General features: G+C 37.5%; 1 protein-coding gene and 2 non-coding genes across 4 annotated transcripts in view; all 3 read right to left on the bottom strand.

Annotated features, from left to right (window-relative positions):
• Positions 1-3,932: 3,932 nt before the first annotated feature.
• The window catches only part of emb (exportin-1 emb), a 43,489-nt gene continuing 19,643 nt past the window's right edge, over positions 3,933-27,778 (bottom strand). For both annotated transcript variants that reach the window (XM_083137591.1, XM_083137592.1), the window contains exons 11-20: positions 24,550-24,784; positions 22,972-23,135; positions 20,551-20,685; positions 19,058-19,162; positions 18,283-18,468; positions 17,433-17,681; positions 14,773-14,898; positions 12,994-13,120; positions 7,264-7,514; positions 3,933-5,617 (exon numbers count right to left, since the gene is read on the bottom strand). In XM_083137591.1, coding sequence (XP_082993717.1) covers positions 5,471-5,617; positions 7,264-7,514; positions 12,994-13,120; positions 14,773-14,898; positions 17,433-17,681; positions 18,283-18,468; positions 19,058-19,162; positions 20,551-20,685; positions 22,972-23,135; positions 24,550-24,784 — 1,725 coding nt within the window. In that variant the 3' untranslated portion in view covers positions 3,933-5,470. The remainder of the gene's footprint in view (positions 5,618-7,263; positions 7,515-12,993; positions 13,121-14,772; positions 14,899-17,432; positions 17,682-18,282; positions 18,469-19,057; positions 19,163-20,550; positions 20,686-22,971; positions 23,136-24,549; positions 24,785-27,778) is intronic.
• Positions 23,674-23,749, bottom strand: LOC146000634 (small nucleolar RNA SNORD61). The gene has a single exon (XR_014443508.1). It is a non-coding gene; the product is annotated as a small nucleolar RNA SNORD61 (small nucleolar RNA).
• Positions 26,273-26,344, bottom strand: LOC146000633 (small nucleolar RNA SNORD61). Its single transcript, XR_014443507.1, has one exon. It is a non-coding gene; the product is annotated as a small nucleolar RNA SNORD61 (small nucleolar RNA).

Raw genomic sequence — 27,778 nt, forward strand, 5'->3', positions numbered from 1 at the left:
ACATTTATTCACATAAATATGTTTATCCTAATCTTTATTCCGTGCTTGAAATTTCCTCATGCCCCTTGCTTGTCACTGTTTAGGTTACCAATGTCCAGGTACTGTTACTTCTATCCTTTACTTGTTTCCTTCCAGACCACGCCTTCTCGAAAGGAGTGACCAATCACGCACTTCCATCTGTATACGTTTAGGCACTTGCTTTGAGGCTAGCTTCTCTCCTAGGGTACATCCAGAGTTTCGTGACTCGCTATGTCCATCGCAGCTTACACGTTGGTGCAACAGAAGATGATCGTTACTCGAGGATTACCTTGACCCACGGATCATTTTACTCCCGAGTTATTACAACGTTATTGTGAAAACAGGCATCGGTGGTCAGGTATGTTGGGTGACTAGCTTGCCAGCACTGAAGGTTCCAGGCAGGGGGTGCTGAAACCAGAGGTGTTGTTCCCCCCCCCTTTCCTATAAAGGGCACAACATGTAACTTTCAACACAATTTCATTTCGTCACAAAATATTATTTGCGTGATGGAAATTCCATAAATTATTTCATAAGACTTAGGGAAATTAAGCAGGATTCTGCTCTGAAATAGGCATATTACGCTTTCTGTACATTATTATTACGAGCAAGAATAGAGGAAGCAGCATGGAAATACTGTAGTCCTAATGTTCTTCAGTGCGCCAGTCCATCGAAAAAGAGACAGGTGACTTTGTTTTCTGCACAAATGTAAGCTACTTTAAACTCCATTGTCCATACATTGTTGATGTATCAGTTACCTCACCTTATCAGCTTCTGAGGCACCAAATTTGGAATGTTTTGGCTATCACTTGCATTTGAAAGAGAAAACAAATTGATCGTCTTTGTTCATTTAGCAGTGAATTGTGGTGGGTGGATGTTCTTGAGCTCAGGAATGAGAAAGGAGAACGGAGACAGGTAAAATGATAGAAGAAAGCCAAAAATGTAAGCATTAACTTGGTTTACGAACACTTATATAAAACTTAATTGGTTTATTAGACATATTGATCTTATGAACCTATTAATTAAACATTATTATTATTACATGTAAAACATTTGGCTCGGGCCAATCCAGAAATGTAGTTCTATACGTGCCTGGCATGAGAAGAATAACTACAATAAAACAGAGGCTGTCTTTGCCCCGGATGATAAGGAGCATGGTTTCGTGTCTGCAAAGGCATTTAAGTGGCCCAATCCTCTCCCAATCTCGGAGAACTAGAAATACTTTGTGAAAATACCACTATGATAACAATTTGGTGGAACATTAATTGTGTAAATTGAACTATTTATCGAACTAGGACGGTAAAATGAATAATGAAACATTAATCAGTTTTTAATTTATTATATTTTCTTCATTAGCAAGTTCATAAAATATCTATAAACAATATGCTATAGATATTCCATGTTCTGACCAGTACCCATGGTGCATAGTTAGGACATCAATTTAAGAACTGCAGAAAGACTAGTGTGCTAGCTTTATTTTAACTCTGTGGCACTGTGTCGGTATGGAAACTGGATAATATTGATGCTAAAGGGATCATGAAATATTTAATCGAGTGTTGTTTCCCTTAGTAATAGTCAGCTAGAAGTTGAAAACATGTTTTCCAATATGCCACTCTTATATTTAATCAGGATTAGTGAACTTTGTTTGTTCTATTTCATACTGCATTACTGTGGCTAATGTTACATCATTTATACAATGCATATCTAAAGTTAAAAAATTAAGTTTGTGTATATAAAGTGTAGGTATGTGTGCAGATATTAAACACTCAAAGGATTGTTGGAAAAAATTACAGTACAGAAACAGATTATGATAATCAAATTCTCAATAATAAGTTACACAAAAAGTACTATGTTACATATTTATATAATCACAATATTGTTTTTTTGTCAAGCTCAGAAAACTTTGATGTGCATATTTTTTTTGGCTAGATTAACAATTATTCAAAGATTAATCCAAGTGTATTTATTCTTTAGTCTCTACTATTGCCCCATTGCAAAAATATGTTTTTTATGCTTTCTTTAGTTTTGCCCCCCCCAAAAAAAAAAAATATCTGAAGAAATCGGTGCTTATGGTTCCAGGTTCAACACTTAAACCTGCGCATTTCCTCTGTAACCATCATACATACTCATTTATACTTGCATGTAGCCAAAAGTACAGAAAAGCAACGTAAAATAAAAAAATACAACTTCTTTTCATCTATAATTTAATTGTATTCTTGGTAAGGGCCAACTCTGTAACAACTTGACCGAAATTTAATGTAATATTAATAAATTATTTTTAACAGTGGGGGCATATTTTGGCTTCGTAAGCAGATTTTGGTTTATCGCTAGCCGAACACAATGTGTTACAAGTAGTAAGTCAATATTTACAAACACTGCAACTGAGATTCTCCGAAAATGTATTAGATTGCAGAGAAATTGCAAGACTAAATGTTTTGGTGTCAAAAAAAAAATTCTTGATATTTTCCCTGCAATGGCAGAAATCGCAACAATTTTTGTGAACACAGTTGTTATATGATCTCTTCCCTGCCTGCTTGTCAAGACACCCAATTAGTGTACATGAATATGTCTGGAAGAAGGTTACTATATTTTAACTAAAGCTCCCACTTAGAATCTCACTTAACCAAGTTTTACAATGTTGGAAGAATTTCTATTTGATACTTGAAACGTATCGACTAAGCACACAGCCATTAAAATATGCAGTTGGGCAGATTTGCTCTGGTGCCACATGTGAGGAAAAAAAAAACAGAGCGGGACAAAATTTGCTGGTTCCCACACACTGTATGGCAACGTCAACTGGGTTGCAGTGCCTAGTTTGAGTGTCAGACCGACCTCTATCTGGAGCATACAATTGGAATCCCTGATCTTTCTAGCAAATACTGTTTGTATCACATGGCTTACAAAAACAACAATACTCTTTGTATCACATGGCTTACAAAAACAACAACTCTATGTGATCTTTCGTTCCCTTAAACCTCTGAACACAGTTTGTGCTCCGATGTGGCAACAGGGCAAACTTCTTTATTCATGTTGGGGGGAATAAAAATGTGGTTAAGACGACGTGAGTGAGTTACTAAATTATTTCCGCGAAACTTACTTGGAAATGTTTGATTAATTTCGGTGGCCTCTGCCAACATCCACTTGGGAACTTGTTTCACTGTTGTGTTGACTTCTGGTTCTTGTTGTTTACTTGCTTACCGCTAGGAGTGCTGGTGTAGCCACTTTGTCTGCTGCATGTGATACATTTAAGTTGTTGCAAGAGCGGGAGCCAAACATGATTTGCCCGACCACTGCCGATATTCAGATATGTGGAAAGTGCATAATTGCATGTCTCTCTTGATTTTAGTGTCAATCAGTGTGTGTGCTGTACGCCTGACAAACTTTTTGGATCCTGTGTAACTTGAGGTGGTTTGCTAGCCCGGTAGTTGGTTGGGATTTTTTTTCATCGGTTAAGTACTGTTGTATGCGTTCGTTTATGGATCTGCCAACGTAATGCGAGTTTCACTCTCACTGGACGTCATACTCTTGGGTTGTCAAGTGGTGAAAGGAAAGATCTCTTGTGTTTGTGTAGGACACTGGCTATTTTGTTCACTGGTTCGTGTGCAAGTTTCATGTCATACTGTTTCCGGGTCTTGGCCAGGCGGTTGGATCTTGTCTGCTGGTAAGGGAAGGCAATTCATTTTGTTTCATTGCAGCTGTTTGGGTGGTTTTGATTAGGTTGTCGTGCCTGCATTTCAGCTTTGCTCCTCCATGTAGAGAGTTGGTGCACTGTGTATCCATTCTGAACACCTATTTCTGTAACCATGGTAACTTCTTCCTTCAGGTCTTCACTTGTGCACTGCGAGAAAGCTCTTCGGTAGAAGTTAAACCATACATTGGCTTTATGTTTGGGTAAATAAAAGACACTCATCTTCTTTGTAAAATAATTTTTATTAACTTAGTCCTCACAAAGAGCATTCTAATTGTAAAAGCTTTAACACACAGCCCACGCCACCTGTTCTCTGCTTCTTACAACAGAAGTAAAGAAGTCAGGGCACCAACTGGTGGGCTCACAGACACACTGCTTGCTACAATAACTGGGTGAAGATCTGGATTACACTGTCATGGAAGGTACACAAACTGTTCACCCTCCAATATGCATGTTAATTCAACCCACGACAGAAAAAAAACAGTGAACAAAGGACCATACGAATTAAAGTGTTTACAATGGGTGTTGCAAAGCCAATTGTTGAATTTGGAACAAAGTTATTACATCGAGGGTGAATGCCCACACCAACTTTGATGTAGTATCTCAACATTATACATATCACACACGGAGACTGATTTTTTCTTAATTACCTGTACAAAGTTGTATAAAAAACGAATGAACACTATCTGTGTTGTGCTATTAAGAAAGAAAGAAAAACACTGTTTGAACATTCAATGACTTTCTTTTATATTATAAACAGACGCACCCCATTACGGAGCAAAAAGGGAGGATTCCTTGAAATTCACTTTTCCTCAAAGGAATTTACATCAACACACATTCTACAAATTTAATATTTTTTTTTCCACTTACATAAAAAAAAGGAAAATATATATGCCTCAATGCACAAGGAGGAATATATGGATTTTCTTTCTTCCATTCTAGCATTAACACAAGACTATCTTGTTATTTTTAACAGCTCAAGCATACAGTATATAGTTGTACACAATCAGGAATCCACCGTTACGCCATTAACATTATCTAGCAAGATCTTGGAAACGGGACACTCGCTAGCATCTACACCAACAGCTCTAGTCACATTCTCTTTTAAGGGGGGGAGGGGGAGTTTATTCTCATTCTTGCACAAAAAAACAAAAAAAAAAGAGTGCAAATAACGTAAGCTATACATTTTTATACAAAAAAATATGAAACTGGGAGGCCAACAAGCAGAAAAAAATACAAAAGAAAAAACCAAGATGCAAATGCCATGGTAACTCAAATTTTCAAAGAGTAACTGTAACTATCTCTGTACACAGAGGTGGGGATGCTACAAATTTACAGTAACCCTTATATCCCCTACAAAGGGTGTCATTCATCAATGAGGTTGAGAGTCATTACAGAAATTTGCGTCAGTTACAACTTGCAGGGAAAAAAAATGTTTCAACCATAATACAAACATCAATTAATTATAACCTCCTACTCAAGTAGACATGACTTAAGCTAGTATTTTTCAAATAAAAAAAAGCACATCAGTTTCACTTAGAATCGAGGAATGGGGACATTACTCTTTCTCCAGTCAACATTTTTACTTGCATCCTACACACACATACCGCACCTCACAGAGGGCACTATAACACATTTTTTGTGGTGTTTGCACCTTACCCACTGCACTCAATAAATACAATTAAGCATGACACCCCTCACACCGCACAACTCATCAACCATACACGATAGGTGCAGCAGTGATCACCGGTGCAAATAAAGCTGCGATTAGTCTTGCATTTCCTCTGGCATTTCGTGTGGGTTCAAAATGCCAGGCACAGACATCTGGATACGTCTCTTCTCGACTTGCGCCTGCTGCAAAGCCTGCTCTCGCTCCTCCAAGAATAGGTCTGAGTCGTCCTCCCCCGTGTACTCCTACGAAAGAAGAAAGTTACGATTACAGGATGAACTTCTTCAGTACAATTTAATTGTAGAACATAGTTAAATTAATTGTAGAACATAGTCGAGCCCTGGCTGAATGGTAATTTACTGGTAGTAGCTAAGCAATCACATTTTTCTCCTTCTTTATAAAAAATGTTATTTAGTGTCGCTCTTCTGCCATTTTAGCTAATCGCAACAATGATTGATTGATTGAAATTTTTTGGGTGCTTCTGCAGGTTAAGCCATTCTGTACCCTTCCAAGTATTTCCACTTATCTAAAACCCTTACATTGACATTGTATCTGAAGATATGTTGGGCGATTACGCAGAAGTAGGTTATTTACTGTAATAAGCTTACTTTTCATTTCAGAGTAAATTACCTTACATTGAAGTTTCAAAAAGGGTGTAAAGACCCCCTTGAGAAAGGTTAAAAGTGTAAGTTGTAAAGGGCCCTGAACAGAACAAAAGCAACACATTAAAATTGTAAGGTTGATCTGAAAACTTCCTCGGAAACAGTGTATAAGTAGAGGCATACACATTTAGTTTTTGACAAAAACACGAAATGTGAAATAACTCATTGTAATGCTAATTTTTCATGTTTCTGAAAGGTGTGAGGTGCATTTTCCTAGCCTGTTTTGTCCCGAAATGATGCAAAACGAACTGCAAAATGCGAAATAGACTCTTAAACACGAAATTTACCATTTATATACCGACGTGACACTTTCTGAAGTCACAATTATCCTGCAAGTTATGCAATTCACGGAAAATTGATTACTTCTGCTGCAAACATTTGAGAAGCAAAAATGGACCCCTTTGTACAGGAATAAACTTAATATTCAGGTTATGATTTAATGTGCTATTACAAGGGATATGTTTATTTTGTGTAATAGTGCAGTTTTTAAATCAAATTTTGGATTATACTCACATTTTTAAAACCAAAATGTCATTTTATAAACCGCTTTTTCACTGCTATAACAGCAAAATTTCATTTTATTTACCGCTTTTGAACCCAAAATTGACTGTTTTTGTACTGAAATTTTGCTTTTTTATTTACCAAAAATATGTGCCTCTATGTGTAAGGTATGATCTCAAAAAGCTAAAAACATTTTCGTTGGGAAGATTAAAACTCTATTTGGGGAAATTACAATTGGCACATTCGACAAGGTTGTCATGAAATTGATGAAGGGATACAAAGAACACCTATGCTCAGGCTGGGTTTCAAACCTTGGACCCCTGTCATTGTAGCACTGTGTGCTAACCACTCCACCATGAACGTTGGCATGTCTACAGCAGTGTTTTCCAAAACGTTTAGTCTGCACCACCCTCCTACCAAGTATGGCAGATTTCCGAAGCAACAGAAAAAAAATAGGATTTTAACAAAATAAGCCACTCCCTAATCATGAATGTAAACAATGTGAACAAAACATAACTCTCACCACATGCCAACATTTTCACACAAGTAATGTTAATTTTTGGCACGTACCTGTACAGGTCAAAATACAGCTACATCCCAAATGTGAATATTACCTACGTGAGAATGTCAATACTACACTTGACTTACACTCACAAATACCACACTATCGACCACTTCTGTCAAATACGAATATGGGTTACGGGCTCAATTCAAACTGGAACACTTACCCTGATCTGAACGAGAAAGTCACGCAGATGCTCCTTGAAGGCAGGTATGTCTTGATTGAAGTTGAAAAGTCCCTGCACGGTGATTTTGATTTGGTTGGGCGTGAGGTGGGGGAATGCTGCACGGAGAAGGCTGGCCACGAACTCCTGGACAAAGAGCACATTGTCTGACGTGGGTCCGAGAGGAACCGTGATCTTCCCAACTTCAACCAAGCTGAACATATACGCCAGAATAGTTGCATGCATCGTCAGACCTGAAAAAAGTAACATGAAATTTGGGTAATACAAAAGAACAATAACAAGTGAAGTCGTTTGAACTGATAATGATACCAACATCGAGTCTCACTGATACTAATATGAATAATGTTTAAAACAGTTATAAATGCTGAAACAGTAGAACTTGCTCAAGATAGGGAAAGATGGAAGGCCTGTGTTGCTGCAGCCATGAACCTTCGGGTTTAAGAAGGCTAGAGAGAAACAGGGATTCCACTAATTTGACAAACCAAATTTCCTGACCTTATCAAGTAACTTCTAAATAAATGTACACATCAGTTTTGTAATGTTTCAACATATTAACTAACAAGGGACGTTATCTAAGTGTCACCCTCCGATTTCCATGAAACTTGGCAGGTGTGTGTATATAGGGCCGAAAGGAAGAAATACGTGTTTTTTTTTGTTTCGGCTAAAAAACTGTTTTAGGGGGCAAAACCCCCATCAAATGTCAAGATGAGGACAAATTTAAGTGAGGATTTGAACCCGACACCACATAAATATTGCATAGGAATAACACGCACATATAATTGGAACACACGCAGCACACAACTGTAGGATTGTTGGTACCAAACGCAAGTAATATTGTGAAGGACAATGGCGGTTGAAGTTCTGTGCTAATAGTACTGGCAGATACACAAGTGAGACACTTGAGATATGAAGTGCATATCACTGGCAAACACAGCTCTGTGCTGTGTGTGTTCCAATTATATGTGTGTGTTCTTCCTATGCCATATTTACGTGGTTTCGGGGTCAGATTCCCACTTGAATTTGTCCTCATCTTGACATTTGAGGGGGGTTTTGACCCACAGTTTTTTTTAGAAAAAAAAAAAACATTTTTTCCTTTGGGGCCTCTCTATACACCCGCCAAGTTTCATTAAAATCGGAGGAGACACAAGAGGTCAGATCCCCACTTCAATTTCTCCTCATCTTGACATCTGAAGGGGGGGGGGGGGGGGTTGCCCCTAAAACAGTTTTTAGCCGAAACAAAAAAATACGTATTTCTTCCTTTGGGCCCCTTTATACACCTGCCAAGTTTCATGGAAATCGGAGGGGGACACAAATAACTTCCCTTTAAGTCTAAATGTTCAATGGCACACAATGTTTAATGTTCAGAAATCAAAATTTAAAAAATGTACTGTTCAAAAATGAATTAAAATAAAAATATAATAAATTAGGACTGACACCATGCTGATACAGTACTTGAAAATTGTAACAACTCAAAGTTAGGGACGAACAGATATGAAATTTTGGTCAATATCAATATTCTACCAGACATAAAATTCCAAATGGTTCATTGACCTTAATAAATAAATGATACCACATAAGCCAAGTTTTTGCAATGCAAAAGAACTTGCATACGTAGATATTTACTTCTTTCAAAAAGTACAGGATGGAAATTATATGTTTATATCCAAAACAGTTGTAACAAAATGGCACAATAAAGAAAAAAAAAAAGTGCTCCCAAGTGCTTTGCACCACCCCATGAAGGCTTATAGGGGGTGTGGAGTTAGGACCCCACACTTTCTTGATCATGGCCAAAGGTGGGGGTGATGTGATTAGCACCACATTCCTAGCTGCCTTTACCTCCCAGTTTCCTCACTTCATACTATGCTGGGTTGGCAAGCTGGGAACCGGTTCTCTTGCATGCTAGTTGAACGCCATAACAACCGAGCTACTGCAGCTTATTTACAAATTTGCTCAAAATGGCACATTGCACTACATTGTTAAGATATTTATAGATACTGATATATATATGATCCGTTAACTTATCAGTAATTTTACCGTTACACCAATATGCACATATCGGCTGATACCGATAAGAGTACAGATTAATTTTTCCCCTTCCTACTTCAAAGAGTTCAGAATATTTATAAATTTTCCATTAGAACTTTATCATAGGTATTTGCCAGAGTTTTAAGAAAAAAAATCATATTTTCACACGAGAATCATGGATTTTGCATAATTTACAGGATATAAATACGGAGAAACTAGTACTCACTTTTATCCGCGAAGCTGTTTTTTCTTCTTTTTCGATTAATTTCAGTGGCCACTGCCACCATCCTCGTTGGAACTTGCTGCGCTGTTGCTTGGCGTGCGTCTTTTGTTCGTAGTTCTCTGGCTGCCGTTAGGTGCGCTGTGCGTCTTGGTACGTCGTCTGCTATTTCCGGGCGATAACTGCTGCAGTAGTGGAATCCAAGTATGGTGCGTTTGCCCGCTATCGATGTTTAGTTCGTGTGGGAAGTGCATTATGGCGTGCGTTTCCTTGATTTTGGTGTCTATGAGCGTGTGGGCAGTGTGTTTGACTCGAACCTTTTGAATTTTATGGCTATTGTATTTGATATGTCTAGCAAGACCAGTAGTGGGTTGGGCTTTTTTCGCATCTGCTAGGTGCTGTTGGATTCTTTCATTGACAGATCTGATGGACCTGCCGATGTAATGAGCCTTGCACTCACACTCAGCATCATATACACCTGGGTTGTCAAGGGGGGAGAGGAAGTACCGTTTGTGCTTGTTCAGTTTGTCAGTTATTTTGGAGTTGGGTTTGTGCGCTACTTTGATGCCAAATGGGAGAAGGGCTTTGGCTATGCGGTTGGAAGTGGTGGGATGGTAGGGGAAGGCAAACCATTTATATTGCTCGCTGGGGGTTGGTTGTGGCTGGGTTGCTTGTGGATGGGTTGATTGTGGTAGGTTAGGGTGTCTGACCTGTATTTCCACCTTACTGCACCAAGTGGAGAGTTGTGATTCAGTGTAGCCATGCTTCAGGGCTATTTCTGTGATGGTGGCTATCTCCTCTCGTAGATCCTCTTCTTTGCCACAGTAGGAGAAGGCTCTTCGATAAAAGTTTAGCCACACATTGGCTTTTTGCTTAGGGGGATGGCTAGAGAGAGCATGTATGTACTGGTTGCCTGCATCCGGTTTTCTGTAGACGGTGGTTGTGAATTTGTTAAGTGCACGGCTGATGGTGATGTCCAGGAAGTTGATTTTACCAAGTTTTTCATGCTCTACGGTGAAGTTGAGCCTGGGGTGGATGCTATTTAGTTTGTTCACTAGGAGGTTGAGTTCTTCTGCCTTTTTATATACAACTATTGTGTCATCCGCGTACCTTCCATATCGGATGTGTTGTAGTTCTGGAGTGTGGAGTATCTCTTTTTCAGCCAGGTGCATGACGATGTTGGCTAAAGGAGCTGATAGCGGGTTGCCCATCGCAAGGCCCTCGGATTGGTTGTAGAATTTATCTTCAAACTGAAAGTAATTGTGTTTTAGACAAACTTCCAATAGTCTGGTTATCTCTTGTACCTCTAGGGCCGGGATTCTGTTAGTTGTCAGCCATCTTTCCACCGAACGCAGTGCTAGGTCTATGGGGATTGAACTGTACATATCTACTATATCAATGCTGGCTAGTTTTGCACTGTCAGCTTGCACTATTGAAGTTACCAGATTTTTAGCATCGGCACTGTTGCGGAACACGTATGTAAGTTTGTGGTTGAAAAGAGATATTTTGTTTTTTAGCCAGTTTGTTAGGTGAACTGTGGGGTAATTGAAGCCAGCTATTATAAGTCGCATGGGGATTCCAGGTTTATGAGTTTTAGGAATGCCATAGGCAATGGCAGGTGAAGGGTGGGGATTGAGGAGGAATTTGTGGTCTTGTTCACTAAGTATGGCACTAGATTTCACTGCATTTTTCACAATTCTATTGTACCTGTCTGTGGGGTCTTTTTTGATGACACTGTACGAGTCACTGTTTAGTTTGTCTATCACTTTCGTGGAGTAATCACCTTTGTGCATGATTACGAACTGGTTTGTTTTGTCAGACCTAGCACTGCGTTCGGTGGAAAGATGGCTGACAACTAACAGAATCCCGGCCCTAGAGGTACAAGAGATAACCAGACTATTGGAAGTTTGTCTAAAACACAATTACTTTCAGTTTGAAGATAAATTCTACAACCAATCCGAGGGCCTTGCGATGGGCAACCCGCTATCAGCTCCTTTAGCCAACATCGTCATGCACCTGGCTGAAAAAGAGATACTCCACACTCCAGAACTACAACACATCCGATATGGAAGGTACGCGGACGACACAATAGTTGTATATAAAAAGGCAGAAGAACTCAACCTCCTAGTGAACAAACTAAATAGCATCCACCCCAGGCTCAACTTCACCGTAGAGCATGAAAAACTTGGTAAAATCAACTTCCTGGACATCACCATCAGCCGTGCACTTAACAAATTCACAACCACCGTCTACAGAAAACCGGATGCAGGCAACCAGTACATACATGCTCTCTCTAGCCATCCCCCTAAGCAAAAAGCCAATGTGTGGCTAAACTTTTATCGAAGAGCCTTCTCCTACTGTGGCAAAGAAGAGGATCTACGAGAGGAGATAGCCACCATCACAGAAATAGCCCTGAAGCATGGCTACACTGAATCACAACTCTCCACTTGGTGCAGTAAGGCGGAAATACAGGTCAGACACCCTAACCTACCACAATCAACCCATCCACAAGCAACCCAGCCACAACCAACCCCCAGCGAGCAATATAAATGGTTTGCCTTCCCCTACCATCCCACCACTTCCAACCGCATAGCCAAAGCCCTTCTCCCATTTGGCATCAAAGTAGCGCACAAACCCAACTCCAAAATAACTGACAAACTGAACAAGCACAAACGGTACTTCCTCTCCCCCCTTGACAACCCAGGTGTATATGATGCTGAGTGTGAGTGCAAGGCTCATTACATCGGCAGGTCCATCAGATCTGTCAATGAAAGAATCCAACAGCACCTAGCAGATGCGAAAAAAGCCCAACCCACTACTGGTCTTGCTAGACATATCAAATACAATAGCCATAAAATTCAAAAGGTTCGAGTCAAACACACTGCCCACACGCTCATAGACACCAAAATCAAGGAAACGCACGCCATAATGCACTTCCCGCACGAACTAAACATCGATAGCGGGCAAACGCACCATACTTGGATTCCACTACTGCAGCAGTTATCGCCCGGAAATAGCAGACGACGTACCAAGACGCACAGCGCACCTAACGGCAGCCAGAGAACTACGAACAAAAGACGCACGCCAAGCAACAGCGCAGCAAGTTCCAACGAGGATGGTGGCAGTGGCCACTGAAATTAATCGAAAAAGAAGAAAAAACAGCTTCGCGGATAAAAGTGAGTACTAGTTTCTCCGTATTTATATACTACCGCGACTCTCTTTTCCCAATCATGAATTACAGGATATGTTGACTTGACAAAGCGGTCGCATGGTATTCTTGCCAACTGCATGATGCATTCTCACCCACAAAAGTACTGACTGATGCTGCTGATTCAATTCCAAACAATACTTTTTGATACTAATTGCACACATTGATGTATATGCATCAGCTCATCCATCCCCCCCCCCAAAAAAAATAATTATGAAAGGTTCAGAACAAACCAGAAATACCTGTTTCAATAGCTCACCTGCTGTATGTGATGTGTCGGTCACAACTGAAAATATATGCTGTAAGATATCTGTGAAGTAAGTCTGATAAAAACTTTGAGCTGCCTGTTCGTGTTGCGCAACGTTCTGGAGAAGCTGGTACAAGATCTGCAAAGAGACACAAATGAAATAAGATCAAATGGTAACCATTTACAACAATGTATAATTTAATGTAATAAATACGTAATTATCAGAGGCATGCATATTTTGTTTTTGACAAAAACACGAAATGTGAAATAACACACTGTAATGTTAATTTTTCATGTTTCTGAAAGGTGTGAGGTGCATTTTCCTACCCTGTTTTGTCATGAAATAATGCGAAATAAACTGCAAATTATCCTGAGAGTTATGCAATTCATGGAAAATTGATTAATTCTACTGTAAATATTTGAGAAACAAACATAAGACCCCTTTATACAGGAATAAACTTAATATTCTGGTAATGATTTAATGTGCTATTAGAAGGGATATGTTTATATTGTGTAATAAGTGCAGTTTTTAAATCAAATTTGAGATTATATTCACATTTTTAAAACCAAAATGTAATTTTATATGCAGCTTTTTCACCGCTGTAACAGCAAAACTTCATTTTATTTACCGGTTTTGACCCCGAAATTGACTGTTTTTGTACCGAAATTTTGCTTTTTTTATTTACCAAAAATGTGTCTAGTAATTATTTATGGAAAGACCTTAGAAAATACATTCCTGTACGCCAAATACTCGATGGTCCAAACTGTTTCATTGGCAGCACGTAGAAGCTGTCATTTATCTAACAACACAAATAGTGTAAGAGTCTAGGAATTATCAGAGAGCATGTTGAAGCATACTAAGATTTTTTCTTTTTACAATGTAGTGATATAATCTTGAATTTCCCACCAAAAACAAATTTTAAAATATGGGGATCTTCAGATAAACACTGATTGTCTCCTCAGAAGTTAGAGGAAACAACCACAATTTCATCAAGTGTGAAGAATGAACTAATGAATCAAAATGTTTGAGTGTGTCTGCGCACTTGTCCATTATGTAACCTTCAGAATACATGTGGAAAATCACCTTACGAGTTAAAAAAAGGGGTATATGCTAATTATAACAGTGGGCTAAAAAAACTGTTCATTATGTTTTGTTTTTATGCTTAATAAGAGCCACTTGAGAATGGATATAAGTGAAAGGTTGCAAAGGGTCTTGCAGAGGACAAGCAGGACACATTAAAAAGGTAATGCACAATTTCCTCAGATACAGTGTAAATGCCGAACTGAAGATTTCACCATCACAATTCACAGAGTGTAACTTCATATGCGAAGATGCCATTCATTGACTTGAAAGTATCCATTGTTATGCTGTTCCATTGGATATTGTAATGTTGTTTTCTAAGAAACATAAATACAGTAGGGGATGGGCAGATATGAAATTTTGGCCGATACCGATAATATATCATTTACTGATACCGATATTCTACTGATCCGATATAAAATTAGTAATGTTGAAGAACATGAAATGTTCATTGATCTCCTTAATTAATGTGTGTTTCGAGGTGACTGCAGTGCAAAAGAAGTTGAATATTTAAGACATTTACTTTCTTTGAAAGAAGGGCATGGAGATTATCCATAAAAATTACAACAAAATGGCAGAATTTTGCACTAAATTATAAGATATTTATCGATATATCGGATCGGCCGATACTGACAGAGTACCAATTAATCGACCCCATCCCTAAAATACAGTAATGTATATGGCAGGATCCATGCTGTGCAAAGACTTACTTGTAAACCAGTGTCTGCCACGTTCCTCATCGTGTGCTTGAATGCCCAAATAATTGAATCCAGAACCAACTTGAACTGACCGGGAGGTATACTTAGGAAGGCTGGGAAGCAATGGTTGTTAACAGCCTGGAAAAGACAAAATGCAATTAGCAGATGTAGAAATTACTATTAATAAAAAACAAACCCTGGTTTCTACACGATGTTAGATTTTTCATTCCATAAATGTTACAAAATCTTGACCTTGCACATAGTGAAGGCAATGTGATCAGCACCAAAGCTCCTACCACGTTTGCCTCCCAAAGTACCAATTGATAATGCTGAGACAGAGAAAAAATTTACAAGAAAAACTAGGTGGTTACGGTTAGTGCATTTCTATTTTCATACTGTACTAAACGTTTCTCCTCTTTAAGGGTATATGTGACGAAGCTAAAAATTTACCGATGCCGATGTACTCACCGATCATTTTTGGAACCGATGCTGATATTTAACCGATTCCAATACATAAGATTATTAAACAGAAATGGGATGCTATTTTCAGCAAAACAAAAATAAATTTGCTATGTACATTTATATTTTCAAGAGATGTGAATGTAAATTTGCATCTACAAAAGCTGGTTATATGAACCTTTAAAAAGAACATAGATTCTCAAGAGATTTAACATTAGTACACAAGAAGATCTTTGAAATTCAAAATGAATTCCTGTTCTTAATGTTGGAAAGTTACTGCTGCCAGATTCAACTTTAGAAACACGAGTTTTGGAAGCACTTCTGGAAGTAACCTACATCTTCTCTTATCGCAAATCTGATCAGCAACACTGAACACTCATTCACTGAATATTGATGCAGCAGGTATCCCGAGTATTTTCTCACCACTTGCTTCAGGTTTGAATACTCATTTTTGAATTTTGAATACAACAGCAGATCCTGGTCACGTGGACTAGTTGGTTCAGCAATGTAGTGTTTTATTTCTGATTTTGAGGTAGGTTGATCCTCTGAATGAAGTTTGCAATAATTTTATCCTCTGAATGAAGTTTGCAATAATTTTATTACAAAAAATCTACAATCATGAAGAATCATAACCTAATTTTCAATAAATCTTACAAAACTAAAATATAAAACTTATTGGGAGGTAAAACTCTAGTATAATCTGTACCGGTTTAAACATCGGATTTTTGCCGAAGCCGATATCGATATGTCAATTTCTGTAATCGGCTTCGGCACATCCCTAGTAACTGCTATAAGGAGGTTGGGGAATAATAAGATGAAACTGATGCCCAGGTGACGAATCAAACTTGGACCCTTGAGTGGCACAATAGTCAAGTGTACCACTCAAGGTGTAATATAGCTATATATAGGGACATTAAGTTTTCATTTTATTTTTCCCTAAATTTCGAAGTTATTTTTTACTGCAATTTGGTGTTACAAACTTTGTTTTGGTTTGAGTTGATGTTTTAAGTCCACTCTATGCACAGTAAGGCTAATCGGGACTGGACCTACAGTTTAAAGTGGAATCCGAACAACTGTGCCATGTGCCTCCACCGGGTATCGAACCCAGGACCCCTCGATTACAAGGTGACGACGATACCACTGTGCCATCGGGGAGGCCAGTGTTACAAACTTAAAATCTGTTATTTATACACGAGTTTTTACTGTTCCTTCTATGCTTAAATTGTTCTCTTTGTTTTAGTTCTGGAAAATTAAGAAATTTTCATTTTAATGAATTAAGGCTTACCTTTGTGAGAATGACCAAATTTCTTCCATTTGGAAAACTATTTAATCTCATCGGGCCACTAAATATATAATGTTCATTGAATGATAACACCCCAATCTTTGAACACAATCGAACACATGATATTTCCCTAACAATGCCAAAAAAAAATCCCAGACACCTCAAAATACCATTCTGTGAAACCTTCCCCCCCCCCCCCCTCCAACACAACAGATGCTTCTCCCCTGATAATTTTCCACTTCCTACGAAATTTCTTCTGGAAAGATCCCCCAAGCGAATTCTATTCCAGGATGAGCACTACTTGTGCATCCCACTGTACCGTAACCTTGTGAATAACACAAGGAAGCAGGGACGAAAACATGCCCCTTATCCCCCCAATAATATTTAAATGACGGTAAGAGAATGCTCTAATGATTTCCTAAGTGGGCTACTTTGTCAAAAACATTAACAATTATTATAAGCTAAGGGAAATTATAAAAAAAGAATGACATTTAATCGAACTGGGAAAACTAGCTTCTATAACTGGGAAGTTTTCATGTTATACATAAAAACGCAAAAATTAATAGGAAAAGAAACAAATTTTAATGAAAAACACATCACAAACTGGCCTTTTTTTAAAAAAAATAACCTTACACGTCTATGTAGAAAAAAAATTAGCGACACTTTTTGCTAATCGTGACAATGAGGATTAGTGATGATATGATGAAGGGACAAAGAACACCCATGTACCGGCTGCGATTGAAACCTGAGAATCCTGTCATCATGGCACGTTGTGCTAACCACTCTGCCACAAAGTTTGGGGGACCAAGATAGAATAAAACTGACGTTATGGACCACTTTTCACCCATCTATGACTGTAGAATAAACAATAACAAGAGACTAAATATTTATGTCAGTGTACTGAACACAGACATGGGAAACTGGAACTCACCTGCAACATGAGGAAGAAATTGGTCCTGTGTTCAGGATACTCCTCGAAATCCTTGTTTATCATTTCCAAGGTACATTCAAATACTGCATCGAAAATTTTTGGTACTTCACTCGTTATGTGAGCTTCAAGTTTATTCACTATGGTAGCCATTGTACTAAGAACTTCTGGCTCACGAGCCGAAGGGACGCTCGTCCTCTGGTAGTCCAGAAGAACGGCATCCAACAACGGTGGGATAAAGTTCTCGAGCACCTGCAAACAGAAGCACATTCAATTACACTTACTATAACATGTTACGGACAAGTTCTGATACAGGTACTTCACTTGATAAAAATTTAGAGAAATTTAGAATTTTTCAATCTTACAGGTAGAGGCATGCATATTTCGTTTTTTTACGAAAACTACTAAATGTAAAATAATACACCGTGATGTTCATTTTTTATGTTTTTGAAGGTGTGAGGTGCATATTGCTGCAATGTTTTGTCACAAAATTATGCGAAATAAACTCTTTAAAACACTTTACGGACACTACACCTTCTGAGGTCTGAATTATCCTGCCAGTTATGTGATTCGTGATGAATTGATTAATTCTGCTGTAAATGTTTCAGAGGCAAAAATGGACTCCTTTATACAGGAATAAACGTAATACTCTGATAACTTTATAAATGTGCTACTAGATGTGAAAAATCAATTTTATGTAACAAGTATAGTTTTTACATCAAATTTAGGTATATTCAGCATTGTAACCCCAATATGCCATTTTATATACCGAAATATGCACAGTTTTTGTACTGAAATTTTGATCTATTCACCATAAATATGTGGCTCTAATAATAATAATTCATGTACTCACCATTTGTGGATCATTCGACCTGCTAACCCAGTCGGAGATCAGCTTCAGTGTTTCCTTCTTCACAACCCTCATGCTCTTTATAAGCGGCTGCTTCGTCACGCTCTCCCCATTCACCGTGATGGCAGCACTAATGTTCTCACTCATAACCTTGTACACATTCAGCATGTCGAGATATATTCGCCCCAGCTGAAAGTAAACGCAACCAGATTATATACAAGGTGTTCAACATGCATATAGCAAGTTAAAAAAGTCTTCCACCTCAAGTTCATGTAAAATACCCCTTTCTCACATTTTTTATACAATGTAATTGTTAAGATAGCTTTGCTACATATGGCCAAAAAGTTATTATTTATACATGGTAATTGATTCCATGCCAAAATTAGTTTTTCAAAAAGTTTCATGCAAGTTTTTTTTTTTTAAGAAAAAGTTAAGACAACCTTTCATGACAATGTCGTAATATGCAAAATAAAAAAAATGCATATTATGCCAATTCAGCATATATAGTGATACCTTGCCTGAAAAATTCATCCAATAATTCTTTTTAGTGTTAACTTGGTTCTGGAAAATAATGCTCCTTATGGAACTGAATCTAATCGGAAATCGGATAACAACTTACACACACAAAAAAGTACACTTTTACTTCGAACACTTCAAATTAAATTAAGCTGCACTCCTGCAATATGTTACACAAAGATGTAAGTACGCACTCAAAAATTATGCAAATCTTGCATTCCAACTACATATGAATACAGCCTATGTATGGCCAGTTCCTCACCTGCATTACGTATGGGTGTCCGAGAGCCTTGCAAGCTCTAACATTTGTCTTAAGTATACTTCCCAACTGTTTAACAGCATCCTGGTCCTTTAGAACATCAACATTCTGGAATAGGCAGAAGGGTGAAAAGCATTGTCAGTGTGTGGCATACAAAAGTAATAAAACGTTGTTTATAGAAGACTTGGATTTGAAATGCATTCAATGAACACATGTTAGTTTAATGTCTGCTCAGATCTTCTTAGAGGACCGTATTATTGTTAATCTATCATTATTTAATCGAGTGTAAATAAAGAGTTCATCATGGCAGGCTGCGATATATATTTAATAAACACCACCACAGAAGAGAGAGAATTTTTAATTTGTTTGACAAGCATGCACAGTATTCTGGGATAACTTTCTCAAATTTCAAGACTACACCTTTCATGGTGACAATCGTAGCAAAATTCGACTTCTTATCTTGTGAAACATATAAGCTACATATGCTAGTAATTTTTCTTGCTGAAACATGCAAATTATATGCATTCACATAATTTCCAGATCGATTCATTTTGATATTTATATTGGGTAGGGCCACTTTTTGTGGAATGCCCCACATGCATGTCTGCAAGAAAATGCATACACAGAGACCAACCAGTGCACTATTGGTATTGCCTAAAATAGATGAATTGGTAAAATTGTTGATAAACTTGCCAATCTGATGTATCTATAAATTAGGGATGAGACATTAATCGGTATTGGCTGATATAGGTGTATCGTTTTATCGGTAAAACTACCAATAATTTTACCGATTCAATATAGATCTATAAATATCTTACAATTTAGTGCAATACTGTGCTATTTGTCATATTGTTATAACTTTTGTGGATACAAACAATATCCATTCTATACTTGTCTAAATTTGCAGCTTATTTGGCACTGCAAAAACTTGGTTCATCTGGTAACGTACATTTACTAAGGAGGTCAATGAACCATTTGGAATTCTATATCGGATCAGTAAATATCGGTACTTTATCGGTAACAGCAAAAAAATTCATATTGATCCATCCCTACTATAAACACTAGGCTTGAGCCGATACAAATGTCAATGTATTGGTATCACAAAATATTGGCTGGAATGCACTTTACCGACACTAGTCGGTTTTGGTCTTTCACGGGGTCCACAAGAATGTCGTGTGATAAAATCCAGTTCTTCACACAAAACTGGTGGAAAATAAAAAGAAACTTCGAATTTCTCTCATTTCTAGGATAATTACACTCAACGAAAGCATTGCATGGCATTTTTGTGGACCACACGAAAGATTAAAATGCCAGAAAAGTATCAGCAGATAAAATCCTACCGATACCCAATACATCAGCCATAGTTTTCTTGTAATACTCTCGAATGCATACACTATACTCGTCTCTCCTGTAACAGTTTCTGTACCACCTTAAAAATTGACAATATCAACAATACAGATATATTTCACTTTGAGGTAAGGTTAAAACAAGCTTACCTTTGATGCTTGGCTAATGATATCGTCCCACACTTGATTCGGAAGCATCATGTATTTCTCGATTAAATGTTCCTGAACCACCTGGTCCACTTGAGCGCTTATCATGTAGCCTACCGCTTCGTAGAATGTCTGAACCTGTAAAAAAAGAAAGTATTTAATGTGGTGTTATTTCTAGCTACACTGTACAAACATTGACGGAAACTTCAATCTAATTAATCCTTAGATGCCTATGTTCTTTTCTGTAGTCTTTTCTCCCAACAGTGGAGCTATCTTTAGTGCAAAATTTCAAACAAGCATATTGCATAAATAAAATTTCATATCTTGGAGTACAATTATTATTAATTCCAGTATTAATTATTAATAGGGACATTGAAATTGCGAAATGTGAAAAAAAGATGCAATTTAGAACATTCTGCACGTAACTACACCCCCAATGGTGAAATATGCATGAGTTTTATTCGCAAAGTAATGCAAAATGTGTGCTTTTCCACGAAATGAACGCTTTTTCGTGAAATATCATCAAATTAAGTAGAAAACACGCAAAAACTGGCAATCGAGGTTGTGCACGCAAACTGTCGATTTCTAACGATACGATTGCCTAAAGTTTCCTACCACTTGCAGCTGTAGAATGTTTTATCTTCGATCACATCAGGAAGACTATGCAAATTGGGATTTCCCATGCACATAATCTCAGTTCGAAAACTTCACTCCCTGTCAAGTTGCATTCCATTCTTCCCCCGAATGTCTACTACAACTTCCAGTTTCACTGAACTTGCTAGCTGTAGCAGCGATAAGATTAGTCTGTTCCCGCACATCAAGGGAAACAATAGTGTCATTTGTGTTCAGTCATGAATGAATTTTGTTTATCATGTGATTTTCAACATGTGTTTGTGTATGTGCAGTAGTGATTATTTTATTTGTTGGACAAAAAGGATATCCTTTAAATACATACAAGGAATAAATCACTTGAGATAGGCAATTTAGAAATGAAGCGATTTTGTGTAGATGTTTTCTTTTTGGTTGGACAGCTAAGTATTTGTGTATGTGTACAGTATATAAAAATGAAGTAGTTTATCAATTTCTAGCTCTTTTGTATGTTGTTTCCTCTCATAATGAAAAAGTGTGTGCCAATTTTTTTTTCACCGCTGATTTAACATTTTATTTACCGCTCTCCTCAGTTTTTATTTACCATAAATTTGTCTCCCTAATTATTAATATTATGTGAAAAAGAAAGAAAAAAGCGAGAAGAGCCAATAAATATATGTATTAAACATATTAATATTATTACTCATCTCTTTCCAAACTGCTTTTCATAATTACAAATGGGTGGTGGACTATATTAAAGTGTTCCAAGATTAATATGGAACAGGGATGTACCTATGAAATGCAAGAAGGTAATATATAACACATACTGTGTGCCAATAATTATGTATGGAGCAGAGACTTGGACAATGACAGAGAAAAGAAATATGCAGGCAGTGGAGATTAAATTTTTAAGGAGTATATTGGGGAAGACTAGAAGGGATAGAATAAGGAATGAGAAGATCCAACCGACAGTGGGTGTGGTGAAGCTTCAGGACAGGATAGATCAGGCACAGATGAGGTGGTTCGGACACATGAAGAGGATGGATTCAGAAAGACTACCAGTAAGAGCTTAGAATGCAAAAGGAGTGGGAATAAGGCCAAGATGTTTGTGGAAAGAGCAGATAGAGGAGTGTGTTAGGAGATGAAGACAAGATTGGTACACCGTGGAAAAAGAGAAGTGGTGGAAGACCAGGAAAAAATGGAGAGGCTCAACTTTTATGCCAACCCAGCCATAGGCAAGAAACGGTGAAGGATGATGATGATTTAGTACATATTGATGGATTGATCCGATTTAGTTTACTTCGCATTTCTGCCACTTTTGGCTACTCGCAAAGATAAGGTTGATTGACAAAATTGATGAAGGGACACTCACAAAGAACACACATTTGAACCAGGGACTCTGGCATCGTCACACATGTCAACCAATCTGCAATGGAGTAGGTATTTAGTAATGTCTCGGTAAATACAAAAACATTTCTTTAGCGAACTTCTACACAAAGTTACCAGCATTATAAATTTCCCTTGTATCCCCTTCAGTTAGTGATATTCAACCATTCAACAGTTCAATGCATAATTCTTATTTCCTTTATGCTTGCAACATTAATTATAACCTTCCAAGATATATCAAATTAATTATTAGAATTGATTCTTGTCGTATCATAATACTGGGGAAAAAAATATTTTTCTTACTATACAGCCATGGAAAAAACTTATATTGCATGCATGGTATTATACATGTATTCACAACTACGAAAAAAAGCAAAACTTTATCTACACAATACCAAACAGTGAAATCAATTTGAGATTTGAAACCTAATTATGGTGTGAAAGACTTACCTGCTGGGGTTGCAAATCGCAAATTATTGTACTAATTGTGCTAAGTATTTCTTCAATGAAGGGCATGACCTCCCCTACTTGAACGGTTACAAAATGCCTTCTACATTTCAGTGCAATTTTTATGAAAGTATCACATGCCATATCTTGTACACCATCATGGGTTTCTAAAAAGAGAAAATTCAGTAATTTTTAGCCAAAAATCAATTTTTTTTACAAGGAACAGAATTTGTGATGAACAGTCTGACAAAATTCGTATTGTTTAGTTGGCATTACGAAACACACTGTGACGGACACAAAAAAAAAATAATGGGTAAAAGTGATACCGCTACATTCAAAATGGTGAACGCCTTAAATATAGGGTGTTACATAAAAATGGATCTTTTTAAATTCAACGAAACAACCTGTAAAAATACATTTTATTTTTAATAATACAAACACAGCAACTACATCCTTACACGTTGATTGCCATTTGCAAAATATTTTTCAAACTAACTGTCAAAATAACTATAAAACCATTTTTATATAGAGAATGTATCTCATCAAGACTATAGTTCAAGAAAAAGTTATATAATATCAAAACACTTCAAATTTGAAGGATGTTCAATATACACAGTCAACCATGTTAAATCCAGTTACTTGATGACACAGTTGATGGTAGAACATCACATTGATAACCATTTTTCAAACCATTTAGTTTCATGCCAGCTCAGATCTTCTTAGAGGACCGTATTATTGTTAATCTATCATTATTTAATAAGTGTGAAGATTTCATCATGGCAGGCTGAAATTTACATTCAATGAACACTATATGAGAACTGTTTGGTATATTTATTGTAATCTTTCCAAAATATTGAAGAAAGTTGTTTTTGAGATCTGCTAGAACACATCAAAATCTTGCAAATTAATTTGCTTAGAATAAGAGCTACACGTTGCAATTTTTGTTATAGCAGAAAAACAATATATTACATGGTACCTTCTCTAATACAAGTTGTGATATTTTACGTATCTGTCATACCTTCCCAGAAAAATGACCTACACATAAAACAAGACAGAATTTATCACTTTGGAGCACCCTGTATGGTGCATTTTTGTACCCAAATCTTGATTAATTATTTTGCGACAAATTCTCCCCTTAAGGTATCATGTACCAGGCAGTTTTGATATGTTTCTCTACATATATTTCTTTTACTACGTGAAATTTCGTATTTCCGTGTTGCACAATTTAATGAATCATCTCCACTCCAGACGCCATACCCTTAGTGAATGAAGAAATTAACCTGAAATATCCATTAATTGTGCAACTCGGAAATACAAAATTTCATGTAATTCTTAAACCATGTTTACGCATCCATCATGAATATTTCTTTAAAATACTTAGAAAAGACCTGATAATACAAAATCTGCATTGACATCACAGCACCAGTAATTTCCTAATCGAATACTCACCAAACACTCCTCTCACACACACGCACGCATTTATACAGGCACGCAAACTGGAACGTGCAGAAGACACTTTCTCTCACTACTTCACATCCACTTGAGGTTACATATTTACTCGACACTAGACAAAATTCTCACCGTGCATGAATTCAAATAGTTTATTCACAACAGTCTTGAGGAATTTCCAATGGGCCCTGAGGAACCTTGGGTACTGACCGACGACGTACATAATATTCGAAGCTATAATGGCCTTATTATCTTTTCCCTTCTTCTGCTCACAGAGTCCCAACAAATCCTTTATCACAGTCACCAGGAACCTCTTCTCGTCTTCCTCGTGCATTGCTCCCGATATACTCCCTATCGCCCAGCACAGCTGCAACAAAAGAAAAATCAGTATAACAGCTTTCTATTCTCGTTATACTGCTTGCAGATGGAGAAGAGTAGGGAAGCACTTCCGGACTCAGATTTTTACCTTTCAGTCTCATATTATGCAAATTCACACAATTCATTCGGAGTTTTGGACTTTTACCCACTGTGTTAATTCTTTTAATTGCCTACGTTTCAGAGGCCGATTCTGCCTTTGACTTCAGGGTCATATGTTAATCTGATAAATCCCAGTTCAGTCCCCGGACACATGACGTGTTTGGGGATGGTGTCTATTATGGAGAGTGAAAAATTGTTGCCTTGGAGGATTATTCTCAGTGGGCAAAGCTCCACCTAGTTCGCTGGTCATAAAGACCTGTTGTAAATGAAGGTGCCAGGGAGGATTATCAGTGACCCAGGCTCCATCTCCTTTGACGGTAATTAAGACCTGTTTTTATATGTAAGTTGGCAGGGAGGATTATATTGCAGTGGCCCAGGCTCCACCTTGTCAGATGATTGATAGTGCTGGAAATCAACCCCAAAAATGCAATATTCTCCTTCAGTGCCGCTTACGTGCAACTGTCAGACCCTGAATGGTTGTGGGCATACAGTTCTTTCAGTACATGTGCTACAACTGATCCTCGGTTGTATGCTGACTAGCCAAAGCAGGGTTGAGATGTATCTGTACAGTGGTTAAAAGTCCAAAAATCACAATGAATGAATCACCACCAATCAGCTAAAAAGAAATATCCATACAAGTTTGTAAAAAAAAAAATCTAGTCAGTGATTTCATGTTTACTATCCATACAAAACATGCTAATATTTGTAAAAAAAACAACATGTTCTGCATTTATAAACTTACAAAAGCTGAATTTAACAAAGAATACCCATTCTTCCCATTAATACAATGTGATGGTCGATGTAGCTTCGATGTAGCTTTTCTACACATGGTCAAAAAGTTATAATTTATTAGGGATGGGTCGGTATGAAATTTTGGCCAATACCAATAAAGTACCAATATAAAATTCCAAGTAGGCCTTGGAAGAACCTGAATAGTTAATTGACATCCTTAATAAATGCATGTTTCAAGGCAGTTCAAAAGAAGTTCCATATTTACACACTTAATTTTTTAAAAAGTAGGACATCGAGATTATCCATAAAATTATACTAAAAATGGCAGAATTTTGTATTAAATTACAAGATATTTACAGATATATCAGATCAGTAAAATAATTGGTAATTTTACTGATAAACCGATACATCGATATCGGCAGATACTGATAGAGTACTGATTAATCTGTCCCATCCCTACCAAGATTTGTTTTGGACTATTGTCAATTGAAGTGTGCATAAATGAATGGTTAGTGGACTTATTTACAACTATAAGCAAAAATGGCCCAGCAACTGGACTTTGCGAGCACCTTTTGATTAGACAGAGTGGAATGCAAGGACATTTAAAATTGTAGTAGAGATATATCGGCAACTGTTAGTTTAATGTCTGCTCAGATCTTCTTAGAGGACCGTATATAATCTATCATTACTCAATCAAGTGTGAAGATTTCATCATGGCAGGCTACAATTTACATTCGATGAACACGAAAGGAGAGACAATTCTTATTTGGTTTATTACAAGCATGCACAGTTTCCAAGATACATTTCCCAAATTTCAAGTCCACATTATTCATGGCATAAATAAGTATTTTAATATTAGAAAATAATTAAAATCAATCTGTGCCAGAAACCACTGTACAATATCTTAGGAATTGGACATATTAATCTACCACTTGAAGCTGAAATGGATGTTGTGTGTAAAACTGGCAACTAAAGAAACTGAATTTCATTCAACATTGTTGCAAATCATTATGAAAGATTTTTATATGAAATATTCCCACAAAGGACAGGAGTTGAGAAACTAAGAAACTGATATTTTCAGATTCTACTCCTGGCAAACAAAACAAGATCATTATCTGCCTCATTTCTCAATTTTTATCATCTTCGGAGATTCTCTGACTTTGCAGTTACCTTTTCACTCCTTGATTGATTTCCCTCACTTTCTTAAGATTTTTCGGTCAATGGCAACCCTGATTCATACTTTTCAATGAGCATTCACAATTTTACCATATTTACGCATCTATAATGCACTTCCATGTATATTAAAATATTTTTATATTTTAATAAAAATGTATTTGGTCTAGGAATTAATTCGTGCGCCTGGACAAGAGATGGCGTAACGAGCGTATCGTCCCACAGTTCCGTGTATCCACACATGCGTTGAAAACTCCTGCCAGCGCGCATCGTTCGTAGTATAGGACAGTTGATTGACGTGTCAACAACAGCATTTTGTAGTCAACTGGACATGGCGCAGTTCGTGCCAGATAAAGTGTTTTTGCGGGGTGTTCTGCTTCATTACTTTAACATGTAGAAAAGTGCTACCGAAAGTCATCGTATTTTGGTGGAAGTGTATGGTGACCATGCGCCAGCTGAGCGAACGTGTCAGAAGTGGTTTGCATGGTTTAGAAGTGGTGATTTCGGCCTGGAAGACCAAGAGCGACCTGGACAGCCAAAAAAATTTGAAGATGAAGAATTGAGAGCATTGCTCGATCAGGATTCGTGTCAAACGCAGGAAGAACTTGCAGAAGCATTAGGCATTGATCAAACAACAGTTTCCAAACGCCTGAAAGCCATGGGAATGATTCAAAAGATGTCACATTGGGTTCCACATGAATTGAAAGACAGAGACGTTGAAACACAAAAAAACATTTGCGAATTGCTGCTTCAAAGACAGAAAAGAAAGGGGTTTTTGCATCGCATTGTTACTGGCGATGAGAAGTGGATCCATTACGAGAACCCGAAACGAAAAAAGGCCTGGGTGAAGCCAGGTGAACCAGGTCCATCACAACCGAAACGAGATATTCACTGTGCAAAGGTTCTGCTGTGCATATGGTGGGATATGAAAGGTGTGGTCTACTATGAGCTGCTGCAACCGGGTGAAACTATTAATGGA

This window comes from Lepisma saccharinum, chromosome 16 (genome assembly GCF_977018435.1).
Source record: "Lepisma saccharinum chromosome 16, izLepSacc3.1, whole genome shotgun sequence".
Taxonomy (NCBI): Eukaryota; Metazoa; Arthropoda; class Insecta; order Zygentoma; family Lepismatidae; genus Lepisma; species Lepisma saccharinum.